We start from the raw sequence: 18,785 nt of genomic DNA, 5'->3' as shown, positions 1-18,785 counted from the left end.
AAAATGGGAAGAAGACAGTACCTACCTCATGGGGTGGCTGTGATGACGAAAAGGAACGATGCAGGTCACCCCCGGACACAACCCCGGCATACGAGGCGGTGCTTCGTAAGAGCTGCCATCTTGCTGTCACTGTCACTCCTGTGATGAGCCTGAGTTCCCGCCCTGCGGGTCTGCACCCTGCAGAGTGGCTGTGGTGCTGACCCAGCAGCCTGTTGGCACCCTGCCCATCCCAGCCCATGTCAGGCAGCTCTGGGCAAGCTCCTAACCCCGCAGGCCGCACGTGGTAGGTTCCATCATTAGTCCTGTTCTGCACACGAGGGAGACCAAGGCGGGAGAGATGAGCTCGTTTTCTGGAGGTCAAGAGGTGAGTGAGCAGGGGCGAGTGGATGCACGTCCAGGCCTGTGGCGCCAGGTCCCCACTTTCTTGTTTGATTGCGTTTTATTTATCCCCTTCTTTCTTTCTCTCCCTCCCTCCCTCCTTCATTGATGAAAAGGTGACACCCACATGGGTCTCTGCCGTGTGCCTTTGCTGTGCCGTCCCTGGGCCTTGTACCAGCTTCCCCTGGATCTTTGCAAGGCTGGTTCCTCCTGACCCTCCCAGTCTTTGCTGAGACGTCACCTTCCCAGACCTTCACCTGGTACTAGCCATCCCAACACAACTTCCCCTTTTCTCCTTAACAAGTATTTGCCTTTTGTAGTTAGGTGTTGATTTGTGACCTCCTATCTTTAGTGGATTGGGAGTCTTCAGAGGGCAGGGACTGCGTCTGGGTAGGTGCTCAGTAAATATTTATCGTAGGATGGAATGAGTGAATGAACAAATGAAACCCTGCACTCGTGTTTGTTGTTGATCAGTCTCTTGGCCAGGAACTCAAACTGGAACCTTTTGGGTCATCTCCTTTAACCCTCCTGGTAATTCCGTAATAGGCGGGTCCCTGAATCAGTCCCATTTCACAGATGAAGAAACTGAGGCCTGGTGAGGCCACTGCATTAGGGAAGTGAGGGCAGTTTTCCCTCCAGGGGACATTTGGCAATGTCTGAAGACAGTTTTGATCGTCACAACTGGCTGTGCCTGCTGCTTGCAGATTATGTGACCTCAATTTCTATATCTGTAAAATGGGTTGAATTATACTGCCTGCCTCTCAGAGTTGTTTGTGAGGATCAGCATGCTGTGTGGTTCTGGTGTCTATTGGGTGAAGGTCAGGGATGCTGCTCAACATCCTACGAGGCACAGGACAGCCCCTCAAAACAAAGCATTCAATGGCCCCCATTTCAGTAGTGCCGAGGCTGAGAGACACATGTCTGACCCAGACCTTGGACACCATGTTCTTAAAGCATCAGGCTGCATTGCTCACATGGGGTAGGTGGGTAGGAGGCGTTGTAGAATGTTTCTGTGTTTGAGTCTGAACATTGCTTCTCCAAGGTGCACAGGTGAGCTTGGAATCCCTAAGGCCTGAGGACATTTCCTTGATGTCTTGCGCCAGAGAACGTTGCCTTCCAAGCTGCCTCAGGCTGGACATCGAGGCCATTGACCTTGCAAAGCCCTTAAAGTTCTAAGCACCTGGTTAAGGGGTGGTGGAGCCCAGGAGTTAAGAGCTCAGTGTCAGACTATCTGTCAGTTCAAATCCCGGCTCTGCCTCTTCCTGATTCTGTTCAGCCCGAGCAAGTTCTGGAAGCCGGAGCAAGTTCTGAACCTGTCTGGGCTTCCAGAGTTCTCACCTGAAAACGATGAGTTTTCATAGTCCTGGCTTTGTAGGGCGGTTGTGAGGTTTACACAGACTCGTGCTTGGAAAACAGCACTGTGCCTGGCATGGCAAATACTGCTGTTATTAAAGGTGCCCGATACATGTGTGCTTTCTCTTAGTTCTCAGCTCAGCATTTAGACATGTCTACCCTTAAACTCCTGCTGCTGCTATTTATTTATTTAAAATGTGAGCTCTCGGTGTTTTTTTTGGGTTTTGTTTTGTTAATCGCTATTATTATTTTAGAGGGAATACATGCAGAGTAAAAAATTCAAACAGTACCAAAGATAATAAAACAAAACTAATAGTTGCTTCCTCTCACCAGCTGCAGCCCTACCCCCTGGAGATAATCATTGTTAGCTTTTGTTTTTCTTGTCTCCTTCTAAGAAAATTTCCCTGCCTAAACCATATGCTAATGCTAATTTAAAATGGGAACTGTGTAGTACATATAAATGATAAAAAATGCAAACAGTACATTTTCTATGCATATAGTGGATTCTACATATGGATTCAGTTTCCTGGCTGTGTATGCTGCTTGCAGGTGATGGGACTTGGCCTCAGTTGCTGTATCTGTAAAATGGGTTTAATTATAGCTCCTGTCTCCCAGGGTTGTTTGTGATAATTAAATGTGATGGAAAGCACTTACCTCTACCCTGTCCCATGCTACGAAGAAACTTCACTCTCTCTTCTTCTTTCCATACATGGAGGAAGGTGGCACATGCTTCTTCATTTCTTTCAGGTCTTTGCTGAGATGTCATCTTGGTCCGAGGCCTTTTCTGTCCACCTGATATAAAAATAGCACCCACTGCCCGCCATTATTGTCTGCGCCCTTTATTATTCTTCAGGATACTTGTCGTTAAAAATACACATAGTTGTTTATCTGTTTGGTTTCTGCCTCCATGATAAAATGAAACTCCGTGAGAGTGGAAACTTAGTTTATCTCCCAAAGGTATCGGCACCTAGCAGTGTCCTAATAAATGTCCACTGAGCGATAGAAACCCGACTGTGGCAAGTTATTGAGATGACCAAATTGGAAAATGGATGCTCGGACCCCAGTGGAACTCCTGGTACTTAGTAGGTCCTTGTTGCTAAAAAGAGTCAGGGCACCTCTGCTCCTAGACACTGGTGACCCTGAGTGGCAGTTCAGATTCATAACCACGTTACCCACCTGTTAGCACGTTACCCACTTCCTCTCTGCAGCCTCCTCCTGTCCTGGCTGGGTTCTGAGCAGGGCTCTTTCCCTGGTCCCTGTAGGCCACCTGTCCCTTCAGAAGCTGTCAGCCAGGCCACAGCAGCAGGGTGTGCGGAAGTGCAGTGGACGCTCTTGCTGAGGAGATACCTGGTCCATGGTGCTTCTGTGACGAGCATGGCTGAGCTGAGAGGGCTGGTCAGCGCCGGGGTCAGTTGGCATGAAGCCACATCTCAGGCCTGCCTGGTGCCGCTTCTTACCTGTGCCCGCAGGACTGAGGTGGCTTCGGAACCTGACCCAGCTGGGAGGAGCGATGGTGCCCCTGGGAGGTAGAGAGAATGTGTAGGGTGGACCGGAATGGAGCTGAGGGGGTGTGGCAGGCAGACTAACGGGCCCTCCAGAGATGTTCCCGACGTGCCCCTCGGAACCTGTGACGTGTTACGTCACATGGCAGAGGGAGTAAAGACGTCACATGGAACTCAGGTTGCTCATCGGCCGAGCTTGAGGTGGGAGATGACCCTGGCTTATCTGGGTGGGCCCGAGCTCTTCACGAGGCTCCTTGTAGGTAGCGGAGGGAGGCAGGAGAAAGAACCAGAGAGAAGGCAGCATGGGCCGGTGCTGTTGGCTTCGAAGGGGGAAGAGGGGCCACGAGCCTGGGAATGTGGGCAGCCTCTGGAAGCTGGAAAAGGCGAGGAAACGGAGTCTCCTTTCGAAACTCCAGAAGGAATGCAGCCCTGTCGACACCTTGGTTTTATTTAGCCTCGTGAGACCCATGTCAGATGTCTGATCTCTAGAACTGTATGATGGCAAAGTGTGTTGTTTTAAGCCACTGAGTGTAGGGCCATTTGTAACAGCAGCCACACAGGAAATGGGTGCAAGTAATTGGCTGTGAACTTGATGCTGGTTTGAGGACTCAGATCTTCCTCTTGGCTCAGATTTCCCACCGGTGAAGGACGGCTCTCCAGAGGCTCTGAGGATTCATGTTCTCCATCACTAGGAGAGTGTGTGTGCGTGTGCGTGTGTGTGCGCGCACGCAGTGGTGGTCAACAGTCAGGCTTCCTGGCTTTGCACCCCAGATCCATCACTTACAAGCTGTGTGATGTTAGGCAAGTTATGTGACTTCTCTGTCTCAATTTCCTCTTCTACCAAATGGGGATCAAAACGGAACTCATAAATAAATGAGTTAATTTGTATAAAATGCAGAGAAACCGTGCCTGGCACATAGAACTCAGTTAAAGCTAGGTGGTGGTATTATTATCAATAATAATATACGGTTTTATTAAGAGTATAATGCTATAACTTCATTTATATTTGTTACGGACTTAAGAATTAAGATTACTGTCAGTAGCTTCTTTTTTTTTAATTTTTATTGGGGAATATTGGGGAACAGTGTGTTTTTCCAGGACGCATCAGCTCCAAGTCAAGTTGTTGTTTTCAGTCTAGTTGTGGAGGGTGCAGCTCAGTGACCCATGTGGGAATCGAACCAGTGATGTTGGTGTTATGAACACTGTGCTCTAACCGCTGAGCCAACTGACCGCGTCTGTTAGTAGCTTCTTAATGGGTATTGCTATACGATACGGAGCTGTATATAATTTTATTTACTCTTTAGAATATCTTTAAAAGCTAGGTATTCTTAGCCTAGTCGTAGATGAGGCTCAGAGAGGGTGAGTAACTTGTCTAAGGTCACACAGTGAATAAATAGAGAAGAAAGCTGGACCTGTAAGAAAAGGGACAAGGGGACATAGACAGTGGATCAGAACTTGTCTTACTGGGATACTTTGTATTATGAAAGCAAATTCATTTTAAAGTTATGTAAATAATAAAGCAAATTTATTAGGAAAGTTCAGTAGGGGTGTGGGCTGCAGGTGAAGCTTGATCCAGCAGCCCACAATGACACCAAGCACCAGTTTCTTTCATCTCCACCTTTTACAGTGTCAACTTCCTTCTCACACTCAGTATGGTGGTGCCACCCTTGACTCTTCCCTCCCAAACGTGGTGCTTCCCTTGTTAGTGGCTGAGATGTCTGTAAACCGCACGTCATCACCTGGCATCAGTGGGGACCAGAGAGTCCGTGTCCTTGCTGTGATTGGCTTATCTTGGGTCAAATGCCCATTCTAGAGCTAATCACCAGCACACGGCTAAAGGACTGCTGATTGGCTGACGCTAATGAGGACCCACTCCTGGAGCTTCGCAGGAATGTGTGGCTGAGAGTGGAGGAGAGTTTGTTTATGAACAAGAGCCAGGGGCTGTTGCCAGAGAAGGGAAAATGTGTGTGGGGCTTGGGGTAGGGACAGCATATACCCACTGCAGCATGGCCTTTGGGAAGATGTCTTATTTCCTGGTGCCTCAGTTTCCTCATCTGTGAAATGGGGATAGCAGCAGTGCCTCTTGTGAGACTGGGTAGGGTCCTGTCCATGGGAGACCTGGATCAGTGCTCAGATGAGTTGGTTGTCATTATTCCACCCAGAGAGAGAAGGGTGTGAGATGACACCACGCAATAGAAATTTCATGAACTCCCAAAGCTCGCGGGCCAAGCCGACATGCACTTGTTCCCCAGATCCTTGAATGTCAGGGATGAGGGTGAGGGACGCAGAAGGTGACTAAGCCATGGAGATGTCCTGTGAAGAGACACCTCGGTTGGGGAAGTCGGGGGGTGTACTTTCTTGAGCTGTCCTTGGGTGAGGTTCCCCAAAGTGCAGAGCCTGCCAGCGCTGGTGACAGTTTTCTGGTGTCCTGGGCAGAATTTTGTTTCCTGGCAGTTGGACCCGTGGACGCTCTGTTAGCAGAATCAGAGTTCCGACCTGCATGATTTCCGAAGCTCCGTGGATGAGGAGACAAAGCCCTGGAAGGAGAGCAGGAGTAGCTGTCCTCCCTGGGGTTGGGGGCAGTGAGTGACCGGCAGACTCATGCAGTCATCTTTCCCTAACCTTCTAATAGCCCTCAGCATTCGCTGTTGTCCCCAGAAACCCCACATAGGGGGCCACACTGCTTGTCTCCAGGGGTGGTGAGGGTGTGCTTTGGACAGAGAAGACGTCAAGTTCCCAGCCAGTGGGGGACACACTTAAATTCACGACTGTGATAGTTGTGGTCAGGGCCCCCGTTGTCTGTGCCAGGAGCAGTGACTGAGGCTGTGTGGGGGTGGGGGACGAGACGCCCGTGTTGGCTGCCTTGTGCAGCAGTGAAAGTTCATGTTCGCAGTCACATTTGCCCATTTCATGCTCCCTCTTCCTTCCGCCTGCCTCCGTCTCTGCCCTCTTGATCAGGGTTGGCCATCTGGCTTTGAGCAGGAAGCTGCCCTCTGCAGGGTAAATGCTTTCCTTTGCTAAGCATTGCCCTGACCTCTCCTTCCTGGAGTCCCGTGTCCTTAGATGCTCCCCGATTTCCTCGTGCTCACTTCCTAACTTGAGCTTTTCTTTGTCCTTTATGCTTCCTGACTGGGCAGTACTGGTGGACGCGGTGGCGATTATTAAGAATTATTCGTATCTCCTCCTGCTGATAGCCCCGGCTGACTGTCTCCAGAACCTGCACAGCAGTTCTGACGCATACTCCCTTCCAGGCCCTTGTGTTTTCTTGACTGGCTTACTGGTGAGGAGACCGAGGCTTGGAGACCTGCCCAGGTTCACATGAGGTCAGAGCCTGAATTTTAATCCACATCCAGTTGCTCAGGAAGCCAGGGGTCAGTACCAGGTTCTACTTGGCTGGATTGTTATTTATTTATTTATTTATTTTTATTTTTTTAAGACACTATTTTCTTTCTTTCTTTCTTTCTTTCTTTCTTTCTTTCTTTCTTTCTTTCTTTCTTTTTTTTTTTTTTTTTTAAGATTTTATTGGGGAAGGGGAACAGGACTTTACTGGGGAACAGTGTGTACTTCCAGGACTGTTTTCCAAGTCAAGTTGTTGTCCTTTCAATCTTAGTTGTGAAGGGTGCCGTTCAGCTTCAAGTTGTTGTCCTTTCAGTCTTAGTTGTGGAGGGCGCAGCTCAGCTCCAGGTCCAGTTGCCGTTGCTAGTTTCAGGGGGTGCAGCCCACCATCCCTTGCGGGACTCAAGGAATTGAACTGGCAACCTTGTGGTTGAGAGCCCACTGGCCCATGTGGGAATCGAACCGGCAGCCTTCAGAGTTAGGAGTATGGAGCTCTAACCGCCTAAGCCACCGGGCCGGCCCTGGATTGTTATTTTTTAAAAAGGAAAGTAGGAAATAGTGCTAGGAAGGGAAGGCATGGCTTTGGCCATGTGTTTGCTTCATGATCTCTAGGGCCCTGTTGAGCAAGAGGATAGGAATCAAAGGTACATACACCATGGTCCTGGCGCTGAGCTGCTTGCGTGGTCCTCGCAGGACAGAAGTATTGACAGATATGTAAGAAAATCATGGCAGACATGGTGGGGTGTAGGGGTCTGATGGCTTGGGGAGTGAGTAGGAAGGATTCTTAAAGGGGGGTACCTGAGTTGGGTTTTGAAGGATGAATAGGAGTTTGTTATGATGGGAGGACATTGCAGGGAGAGCATCTAGCAAAAGCTATCCCACAGAACCATTCATGTGACCAGCAGCTGGGGAGTGCCTTGAAGTCAGGGACCATGGCCTTCCTGAATCTCCAGTGCCTGACACATGCTTGACAAGTGTTTATTTAAGGGAATGGCGTAGTTGACATACTGGAGAACAGGGCAGGAGAAAATGGAGGGGCTTGAGGTGGAAGGCCTCTTCATCCACAGCAAAGATCGGCTCCCAGAGGTGATAGGAGCATTGGAGGTTGTTACCCAGAGGGGAGAGGGCAGTGAGATCTATCCCATTTATTGACACAACTATTTAATTCTGAATTTCCCTCTGAGCAGGAAAACCTGGCTGCATTCAAACACATATGGAAGGAGCTTTCATTTCATAGAGAAAAAGGAAGTTCAGCTACCGTGGGATTGTTTTCCGCTATCAGATTGGCAGACGTCAAAGCTTGTAATACATCCTAGTTGGGAAGTAGTGGCTTTTGTACCTTGTCGGGTGCTTATAAATTGGCGGTATCCGTTTTGAGGGCAGTTGTGTGTCTAAATTTTAAATGTGTGCACCCTTTGACCAGGAGGTTCACTTTTAAAAGATGATGTTAAAATATGCTTGTTTGTGTGTGATGTCAGGTACTTAAGTTATTTATTCCTTGCTGCGTTGTTTGTGAGAGTAGCCCAGTGCTCATTTGGCAGGATACTGATCAAATAAAGTCAAGTCCATCATACAGTGGAATATAAAGCAACTGGCCCAGAAATGAGGAAGCTGTTTATGTGTAATAATAGGCTTAAGACCCATTATTAAGAGAAAACAAGGTACAGACAGTAGATGAAGTTGCCTCCTTCCTTGTGATAACAGAAAATATATACTGATTTTTGCTATGTATGCATAAAGTATTTTCTGGAAGGATACATAAGAAACTGGTAACAGTTGCTTCTAGAGAGAGGAACTTGGGGGTTAAGGGCCAGGATGGAAAGATGGCTGGTTACTTCTACCCTTTGTTTAAAAGAAAAAAAGTTACCCTGTCAAGAAGAAAGTAGATCTATGTTACTGATAAAGATCAGTTTCTAATACTAGTTAAGTAAAAAAAGTAAGGTAAAGAATAGGCGTGTATTAGGGTACCTTTGGGGAAACAAGATAGATACACACTGTATTTGGAAGATCTCTAGAAGAATACATAAGCCAGTGGTAGTTTTGCCTGCAGGGTGGGATGGGGGGGCTGCGAGTTCAGGGAAGAAGACTTAGTTTTCATAGTATAGCATTTTGTGTAATTTTAAACAGTTTTAGGACCCAAATGTGTTACCTATTAATATATTAATACAGAGAGAGAGACATGGATGGGGGTGTGGGCAGGTGGGTAGATGGTTGGCTGGTTGGCTGGATGTGTTGGTGCATGGAGTGATGGATGGATGGATGGATGGATGGATGGATGGATGGATGGATAACTGTGACTGTAGGGGGAGGACTTAGTGGGGCCAGGAGGGGCTGGAATGGTTAGGAAGCTACTGCACTGGTCCAGGCAAGGAATAATTGGGGCAAGGATCAGGTTATTGAAATATGTCACACGCACCGAGCTTCTTCTATACGTAACTCCATACATTAAGCCCCAGCATCATTTACGTATTAGAAGGGCAGATTCCTTTCAAATGAGCCTTTTTTGGCAACTGCTCAGAAACTGTTCTGAATATAGTCACCACCAACAGTTAAGTCCCCGTTTTCACCATCACCTTAAGAATTCCAAGTGGTGTGAAACCAGTTAAAGTAATCAGTCTTTGCTATAAATCACCCCTCTCTCTGATGACGTTCTTATTTACAAGGCTATCTTCCAAATGCCCAAGTTCAGAGATGGCCTTGTCCTTTTTAGGGTTTCTTTGTGTTTAGAAGTTTCCTAGCTAAACCCCTTTGTGAGTGTTAATCTTTTAAAGTTTACATTTCATTGATTCCTTGTTCTTGGTTCTGGAAACATAACCATTTGTATCATAGAACCATTTGTCAGCCACACCTTTGAAAAACTAGTTTAGATACACTGTATTTGCTTAATACCTCGATCTCTCTCTCTTTTTAAGTCAGATTCTTTATTTTTAAATCATCTTTAACATTTTTAAGTGCACACTTCCGTTGTGTTAAGTATATTCACATTGTTGTACAGAACTAGGTCTCTTTTTTACAATGCTTGGAATCCATGTTTTGATCCGATTGTCAGATGTTTTCTTTAAGTGAAATGATCTGCTGGTTCTCATCACTTTCTCTTTTAACATTTGTTGATGTGGCTTTAAAGCTTGTATGGAGCTGTTAGATTCCAGGTTCCTCGGAGTTCCTTGGTGGTCTCACTTACCCGACTGTGGGAAGGCTTTTGGAATCAGAAATCTGGAGAGAGTATCGTCCAAAAGTGGAGAGAGAAGGCTAGGAAAGAAGTGGGCTGCATGGGGACTGGCCATTGGGAACACATGGACCTTGTCCCCTTATCCCGGGACTGGCCATTGCCCTGCTCTTGCTGATGGTTGTGAAGTATGAAAATGGGCCCAGTGCTGCCATATTTTCTCATATTTTTAAGAGAAGGTGGAAATCCAAATTTTTGTATGCAATTTCCTGATTTGAAATGTTGGCATCTGATGTAAAAAAAAAAAAAAAATTTAAAGCATGCTTAAAACAACAATAACCACAAAGCATTTGTGGGCCAAATTGGTCTAAAGGCCACCTGTTTCAGACCTCTGAACTTATGTGACCTAATCAAGGTAGAGATAGGAAATTGAGATCCCAAGATAAGGTAATAACTTTTCCCAAAGTAGTCTAACTGGTCAGTGGTCAGATCAGGACTTGAGTGAAATTCTCCGTTACTCAAGTCTAACAGCTGGTTGAAGGTTATTCTTGGGCAGACATACTGCATCTATATACATATGTAAGTATTTATTTGGCATGTCTCTTTAACAAAATGCAGGTTTCGTAAAAAATAAAAGTAATTAAAGCACATTTGTTTCCAAGGCTGGATAGTTCGGTGGTAAAACGCAGGGACTCCAGAGCACATTGCCTGCGTTTCAGTTCCTCTCCGTTTCTTAGCATCTAGGACACTGGACAAATCACTGAACCTCTCCGCGTCTCAGTTTTCCCATCTAAAAAGGAGGGATAAAGGACTTAGGGAATTAAAGGAGGTAATACATAGAAAGCACTTGGAATAGGGCCGAGCACCCAGAAGAGCAGTTTGGGTATTATCCACGATGAGCGGGGGTGAGGGTGTTGATGGCGATTTTCTTTTTCTATTACAGTTGACATTCAATATTAGATTAGTTTCAGGGGTACAACTTAGTGGTTAGACATTTATGTAATTGATGAAGTGATTCTCCCCCCATTTGACACCTCGACGGTGGTGGTGGTGCTGGTGAAAGTGATCGTGGTGGTGATGACGGTGGTGACGGTGGTGGTGATGATGGTGATGATGGAGATGGTCATGAAGAAGATTAGAAAGTCCTCAATTCACAAGCCCGTAAAGTAGGAATGCTTCATAGGACTACAGGACTCTTCCGTTTACAGGAGATACCCTTCCAGAGTCCTTGAAATGTCCGTCTCCCTCTTTTGTAACGGTGCCAGGCACTTGCCCGGTTCGTGCCACGAGGCATATACCTTTATTCCTCATTCCTTGTTTCGTAGTCTTTCTGGCCACTGATCTTTCCAGTTGGGTGTTCTGCCGGTGGGGCCTCCGGTGCAGTATCTGTATCTCAAACCCTGTGACCACTGTTTCTGATCTCCACACCGGCCCCTGCTCCTCTTTGATGCGTCCCGGTGACCCCTCACCTGTGTTTGTGTCTGCAGGACTGGACCGTCACGTGGAACACCAGCAACCCTGACTTCACCAAGTGCTTTCAGAACACCATCCTCGTGTGGGTGCCTTGTTTTTACCTCTGGGTCTGCTTCCCCTTCTACTTCCTCTATCTGTCCCACCATGACCGGGGCTACATTCAGATGACACATCTCAACAAAGCCAAAACTGTAAGTCCTCGTGGGGCAGAGGTTGGGCCTGGGTGGGGAGTTGCGGTTCGTGAAAACTGACATGTGTCTTCTGCTTCATCGGCCCTGAGTTCCTTTTTCTAGAAGACGGGATAATGATGTGGTAGATAAAGGCTGGGGCCCTGGAGTCCTCCAGGGGTTCCGGGGTTGGCTCTGCCCCCCTTCCTAGTGGTAGGGCTTCGAGCACGTCTTTTTAGCCTCTGTGAGCCTCAGCTCTGCATAATTACAGAGGGTTGATAGGATCTAACTCAAGAGATTGTTAGATCATCAGAAGGTCTTCCTACTGGACCAAGGATATCCTTTTACTTAAAAGACAGTTTTTATCTTGAAATAATTTCACACTGTAGAAAAGTTGCAAGAAGGATACCAAGAACACTCCCTCGCCCTGTATACCTGTTGCTCTCAGTCACCGATTTTTCACATTTTGCCATATTTGTTTTATCATTCGCTTTTGTCCCCTCCATATACACCTGTTATTTTTTGTGTGAATTATTCGAGAAGAGGTAGCAGCCACCATGCCCCTTTACCCCTTAATTCATCAGTGCGTCTTTCCTCAAAGCAGAGCTATACTTATAATGTAACCACAGTACAATTATTAAAATCAGGAAATTTAACATGGACAGTGGGTTTTTTTTTTTTTTTAACAAAATCTGTCTGCATTCTCATTTTGTCAATTGTCCCAATACTGTCTGTCCTTTCGAGCATTTTTCTCCCCCGATTCAGGATCCGGGCCAAGGTCACATACTGCATTGGGTCATGTTACCCCATTAGTTTTCTTTCATCTGGAAGGTCGCTTCATCTTTCTCTGTGTTTTATGACATTGACAGAGCTGATAAATGTGGGCCTTTTGTTTTAGAATGAGTCCTCAACTTGGGCCTGTAACCCTTCCTCGTGAGTAGATTCAGAGGACACATGTCTGGCTGGAAAACGGCAAGGGGGATGCTGTTGTGTCCTCAGGCTGTTACATCCAGTTGATGGGGTGTGATCATTTGGTCACAATGGCGTGATCAATGGCTTCTGCTTCTGGGGCACAGTTACTATTCTTCCCCCTAAAGATAAGCCTTCTGAGGGGAAGTTGTGTTAAAGAGCATGTGCACACCATGTTCCTCATTCGCTTTCTCCCCTCAACTTGGCATGTATCCATCTCAGGAGTTTTTGTTTGTATTTTTGCTTTGTGTGTGTGTGTGTGTGTCTGTGTGCGCTTTACAAACACATTATTCTCCTACATCTGAAATTGACACACGAGTGCCAGTTCATTTCACAGGTTCTGAAACCAGGTTGTTCAAACGGTAAATTCTGAAAGCATGGTTGATGTAGCAAATGAATATATCAAAACCAAGAACTCCATGCAAATACGTGCATTTAAAAACTAGGCTACTTATTAAGTGTGCTTGAACCCACCACGTATGGAATTGAAGTTCACTGGGTATGGAGTCAGTTTCTGCCAAACAATTGCTGATGCTAGAGGAGACCCCTGCCAGCTGAGGATTTAACAGTTTTTTAGTTAATGCTAAAAAAAAAATAAAAATAAATAAAATAATAATATCTGAGGCCCTGATGTGAGTGGAAGGGCTAGTATGTGAAGGAAATTACATAGAAGCCCAAAAGGCTGGACGCTGGAACTCAGTGTGGCTTTGCTGTTGTCTAAGTATCTCCAGGTCGTCATTCTCTAGAGATCACTTATATCTTATCGTTACGCCTAGCTCAGTAATTTTTTAAAGCCACATTTCCCAAGGCTTGTTTACATGAGCCCTTGGTAAACAGGAAAACTTGAATTCAGCTTTTACTGCAGCTGTCCTTTCACCGATAATCTCACAGTTCAAGCCTATCTCAAAATGCGATCTATTTCCCTATCTTGAATTAGACCTAATATCTTCCTTACACCCCTGGGAGCACGTTGAGCTTTCCCTGGGAAACAACATCTGCCTTTAAAATATAAATCAGATTTTGTTCTTGCCTTGCTCAAAAGCCCTCCTGTAATTTCTCACCACACTCTAGAAGTCCTGTCAGTGGCTCCAGGCTCCTCTTCCGCCTGTCATCTCCTGCCACGCCCGTTGCTCTTTCCACAGCAGCCCTAAATCCACCCAGCATGCTCCTACCCCAGGGCCTTTGCACTTGCATTACCCTCTGCCTGATTTGTTTTTTCCCTCAAATATTCACTTTTGGCTCTTTACTGAGACGTCACCTGATTGGAGTGGCTTCCCTGACATTCTATCTCCACTTTCATTTTTTCTTATATCACTTATTACTCTGGCATTATAGTATATATTTTTCAGTTTGCTTCTTGCCTGTTTGCTTTCACCAGTATCTCAGCACCATGAAGGCAGGCACTTGTTTTTTTTTTAGTTCAGGTGTACAACATAGTAGTTAGACATTTATATACCTCCCAAAGTGATAACCCCAATAAGTCTATTACCCATCTGACACTGTACATACCGTGTTTCCCCCAAAATAAGACTGGGTCTTATTTTAATTTTTGCTCCAAAAGATGCAGTAGGGCGTATTTTCAGGGGCTGCCTTATTTTTTCATGCACAACAATCTACATTTATTCAAATACAGTCATGTCATGTTCTTCTGGAACATTGTCATAATGTACTAAATGCATCCATCTGGCTGACGATCTTAACTGGGGCTTATTTTCGGAGTAGGTCTTATTTTTGGGAGAACACGGTAGTTATTATAATATCATTGACTGTATTCTCTATGCTGTATTTTATACTCACGTGACTATTTTTTTTAATTATAGTTGACATTCAATACTTTATGTTAGTTTCAGGTATACAATGTAGTGGTTAGACATTTATATAATTTATGAAGTGATCCCCCTGATAAGTCTAAGGCAGGCACTTTTGTCTGTTTTGTTTCCTTTTGTATCCTTGGCACTTTGCAAAGTGTGTGGCCCAATACATTTTGGCTGGATGAATGTTGTTGAATGAATGGTTATTGTGAGAAGGGTCTTATGCCAGTTGCTGGAGTTGCTGATACAGACAAGCTCTAGACTGAGCTCTTGAGTTTTCAGGTGCTGGGGTGACTAGTGACCAGACAAATAGAGTCACGCCTGGAGTACAGGGGAGGGGAGGGTGCGGGTTACAGACAAGTGAGATGGCTCAGATGGTGGCTTACACTACGTAGCACTTGGCCGTGTTCCAGAGGATGTGTGCTATGCCCAAAGACCACATCTGATAGTTTAGGGGTTTGTTGGTCCCCCTGAGGCTGAGCGGGGGCGAGTTTCAGTGCATCCATTTTAAGCCTTGCATGTACTTCTCTTCCAGGCCTTGGGGTTTTTGCTGTGGCTCGTCTGCTGGGCAGACCTCTTCTACTCTTTCTGGGAAAGAAGTTGGGGCAGGTTCCCAGCCCCCGTGTTTCTGGTCAGCCCAACGCTCTTGGGTATCACCATGGTAAGTAGCAGCTGGTACTGTGAAGACCAAAAACAGTGGCCGGCATTTAGAAATGAGAGGATCTCCCAGTAAAAATCCAGAAATCTGGCTGTTCTTGAAAAACTCAAAAAGCTAGCTGGTGACACCGGACTTAGGCAGCAGTCAGCTGGAGCTGAGGGGTGACTGCAGCCTTTCTATGGGGCATGTGCTGGCCAGGTTACCACAGTTCCCAGCAGGCCCTGTTGCCCTCCCTGCTCTGGAGGCTGAATGGCACGTGCCATCCTCCACTGCGCTTGCTGTACTCTGTTCTTGCACTGGCTCGCTCAGTCGTTTATATTAATCGCCCAAGATCCAATGGCTTCTTAAGTTGCCAGGCTCTGGCACAAGGGTAGGATGCCAGGCTGAACAAGAAACTACCCTGCCCCACGGGGGTCTCTAATTTAGTGGGAGATACAGGCAGGGGAAGTACTTTATTGCAGCTGACATGTTCTGAGTACTTACTATGTCTAATTCTCAGAACAAACTTGTGAGATAGGGGCTGCTTTGTCTCTATTTTAAGGTGAGGTGACTAAGGCACAGAGAGGTTGTGTACCCTGCTAAAAGTCACACAGCTAATACATAGCCAAGAGAGGGGTGGTCACCCCAGAGGCCATGCTTTTAGCTCTTGCACTCCACAGTGACATGCTCTGAATTAAGGGCCATTCCTGTAAGGTACCATGTGTCTTGGGTCCTCTGAGAAGTGTTGTAGAATGAGTTAGGGAGCAATTTTGGGGCAGGATGTTTTGAGCAGTGAGAAGAGTGTATCCAAAAAAGGGTTGGAGACCAAAAGGGAGTATCTGGGGAAGGAAGATGAGCCTTTCTATGAAGCAGGACCGTGGAGTGGGGGTTCAGGGGGCAGGCAGTGGATGCGACAGAACATGGGACAAGAAAGGCCAGTTGGAGCCAGGTTGTGGGGGGACCACAGATCCTTAGCTCATACGTGAACAGCGTGTGCTCTGTGCCAGGCACTGTCCTAATCCCTTTGTGTATCAGCTCATTTAAGAATGTTTGCTCATCATCCGCATCTTGTCGATAAGCAAGTTGAGGCACAGAAAAGTGAAGGAACTGGTCCAAGGTCACACAGCCAGTAAGCGGCAGAGCCGGCTTCACACCCAGGCTGTCTGCCCCGCTGTGTCGATGGTGCTCTTTGCTAATACCTGGCTCTCCGGCTGGGCTTGGCGCTCCTTTTTGTCCTCAGAGCCTGGCACCGTGCTTGGTATGCAGTAAGCACTCCAGAAATGTGTTGAAGGCATGGAGAAATAAAGGCTTGGCTGTGCCGGCCTGCAGGTCTTGGGCTCTACATTTTGGCAAGTGGAGGTCAAGGTGGACTCGTTTGGCCTGGAGTAGCTCCTACTCCCTTCACTTTTCTTGTTCCTGGTCTTCTGATTCTTCACTCAGGCCTTAGCCTGTGATGCTGGGGCCACGGGGGTGATAGCTCTGAGCTGGGCTGGCTGACAGGTGCACTGGCCTGTGAGGTCCTCAGTCTCTCTCCCCCCCAGGGCTCCATGACAGAATGACGGACCAACCCTGCTGCTCATGCTGCAGAAACATTCTCCCGACACCCTTGGGGACAGGAATGCGCAGGCACCGGGAATATGGCATGTGAGGCAGTCCGCACATACTTTTTATCCCTAATAAGTGCCAGGGGTGGAAGATAAAGCAGACACAATTTCTATCCTCATGGAGTGTACAGTCCAGCTGGGCAAACAGACGTTCAATGAATAATTCCCAGAAAAGGCACACGATGTTTGCTTGCTGTCAGAGTGAAGTTAGGTGACCTTGGTTTGGTCTGGAGGGTAGGGAGGAAGAGACGATGGAGCTGAGGCCTGAAGGAAAAGTTGAAGGGCCTGTGAGTCGAGGACCAGCCAGTTGGCGAGAACAGCGTGTGCAAAAGTCCTGGGGTTAGCAGGAGCGGTGGAGTTAGCCTGTGTGGCTGGGGTGGAGAGGGTGAGGAAGAGGAGGGGAGCTGGAATGGCAGGGAGGGCAGCGGTCTGACCCTGTGGGACCTTGAGTTTTTGGGTAAGTGGGTTTTGTTTTTCACTCCCAAAGCTGGGTTCTAATCATTTTCGTGCCATGAACCCCTTTCTCCTTTGCCAGTCTGGTCTCCTTCTCAGAATGGTGTTCTTAAAAACAGAAAACGCATAGGATTACAAAGGAAACCACACACTCGCACGTATACATGAGGATTTCGTGCCATTCATTTATATTTTTACTTGAGGTTTAATTGATAAGCACGTATGGTCTTGTAACAGTTCCATCACCCCAGAAGCTTTCTGTGCTGCTGCTTTATAGTCAGCGCCTGCCTCCACCCTCCCCTGGGAACTGCTGGCATGTTTTCTGCCCCTGTCACTTTGCCTTTTCCAAAATGTCACGTGAATGGAGCCATACAGGCTGGAGCAGTTTGAGTGTGACGCTTCAGCCGTGCTGTGTGTATCCAGAAATTTTTTTTTTTTTATTTGTGAAGTGTATTTGACTGCATGGTTTCACCATTGCTTATCCATTCTTCAGTTGCAGGACGTTTGGGCTGGGAAACCAATTATGTTTCAATACAGTTATCAGAAGATTAGAAAACAAAGTAAGAAATGTAGGTGCCTCTCTGTTAATGCGTTTCAAATCACGATCTAGCAGCAGGTGTGGCTCCTCCTTAGTTTCTAGACACGTAGCAGGGACCGTACGGAATACTTGGGACATCTTCAGCTGTATACAGCGGGTGCCAAAAACATGTATACACCTTACTCGTATTCATCTTTTGTTATCGGTATATATTGAGTATTACAATTCTAATACAGGTTCTTCCTTTCTTATAATGCGTATGTATTTCTTTGGCACCCTCTGTATTTTCAGATGTGATTTCTGTTTGTGACAGAGTTGCTGGTGCTGCTAATACCACTGTGGTCTGTTGCCTCCACTTATAATTGGGGCGCTGATGTGCGAAACTGAAGCTGTAATAGTTTCCCATCCAAGTTCATGGACTCCTGGATTCTAGCCACAGCCTGTCCTTGAACCCTGGGTTAAAACTCCCAGTCGTAAAGGCAAAGGCTTTGACCATGGCTGTGGCATGCCTGGCTCTGCATCTTTCAAAGCTAACTGTGGCCTCTGAGTGGAGAATGGATTGTTGGGCAGGAGGGGCACCTCAGAGGCCATTGTGGGGGGTGCCCATGGGGTCACCCATCGCAAGGGGATGGAGGCGGGGACCAGGGTGAGCTGCAGGTGAGCTGAGGAAGGGCCTTGATGGCAGAGCTGACGTGTGTTACCGTTGGATTAGATGTGGGGAGTGAAGGAAATGGGGGGACCTGTTTCTGGATCCAGCAGCTGGGGAGTGAAGAGGGGTGCCGTGGGTCATCACAGCTCCTCAGGAGTCGGCTCGTGGCCGTGACCGTGACCAGCACTAGGGGTCAGCATCAAGAGGGTGGTTCTGCCCATCTCGGGGACGGTCGTGCCATTTCCTTTCAAGGAAAAGCAGTTTTATTTATTTTCCTCTCCCTGACCATTAAGTCATGTGTCAGATGGAAGTCGTAGCCCCAGATACGGGGTCGAAATAATCCCATTTCTCCACCACCATCGTTCTAATGAAGATCCCTGCAGATGAGATGTGTGACTGTAGGCAGATTAAGTAACCTTCACTTCCTCATCTGCGGACTGGTTCTCCCTCTTAGGGCCACGGGGGACACTGAGTTAGTGCGTGTGAATGCTTCGTACGGGGCGAAGGTAACAGGTGCTCCATGAAGAGCAATTACCACCGTTGCCCAAAGGAGAATTTGAACACAGGTATTTCAGCTCTAAGTCAATGGTGGGCCCACCACCTGCTTTTCTAAATAAAGTTTCATTGGCACACGGCCATACCCATTCATCTGGGGCTGCTTTCACGCTGCCGTAGCAACAGTGAGTAGTTGTGACAAAGTCTGTGGTCCGCAAAGCTAACATGTTTACTATCTGGTCTTTTAAGCGAAA

At 47.0% G+C, this 18,785-nt stretch overlaps 1 protein-coding gene across 2 annotated transcripts in view; it reads left to right on the top strand.

The window, feature by feature from the left end:
• The window catches only part of ABCC1 (ATP binding cassette subfamily C member 1 (ABCC1 blood group)), a 114,547-nt gene that overhangs the window by 18,151 nt on the left and 77,611 nt on the right, over nt 1-18,785 (top strand). For both annotated transcript variants that reach the window (XM_074322977.2, XM_074322976.2), the window contains exons 2-3: nt 11,223-11,399; nt 14,691-14,816. In XM_074322977.2, coding sequence (XP_074179078.2) covers nt 11,223-11,399; nt 14,691-14,816 — 303 coding nt within the window. The remainder of the gene's footprint in view (nt 1-11,222; nt 11,400-14,690; nt 14,817-18,785) is intronic.

The sequence above is a fragment of the Rhinolophus sinicus genome, chromosome 10, assembly GCF_057876585.1.
Source record: "Rhinolophus sinicus isolate RSI-liver-muscle chromosome 10, RSI-T2T, whole genome shotgun sequence".
Taxonomy (NCBI): Eukaryota; Metazoa; Chordata; class Mammalia; order Chiroptera; family Rhinolophidae; genus Rhinolophus; species Rhinolophus sinicus.
This window is presented reverse-complemented; position numbering and strand designations above follow the sequence as displayed.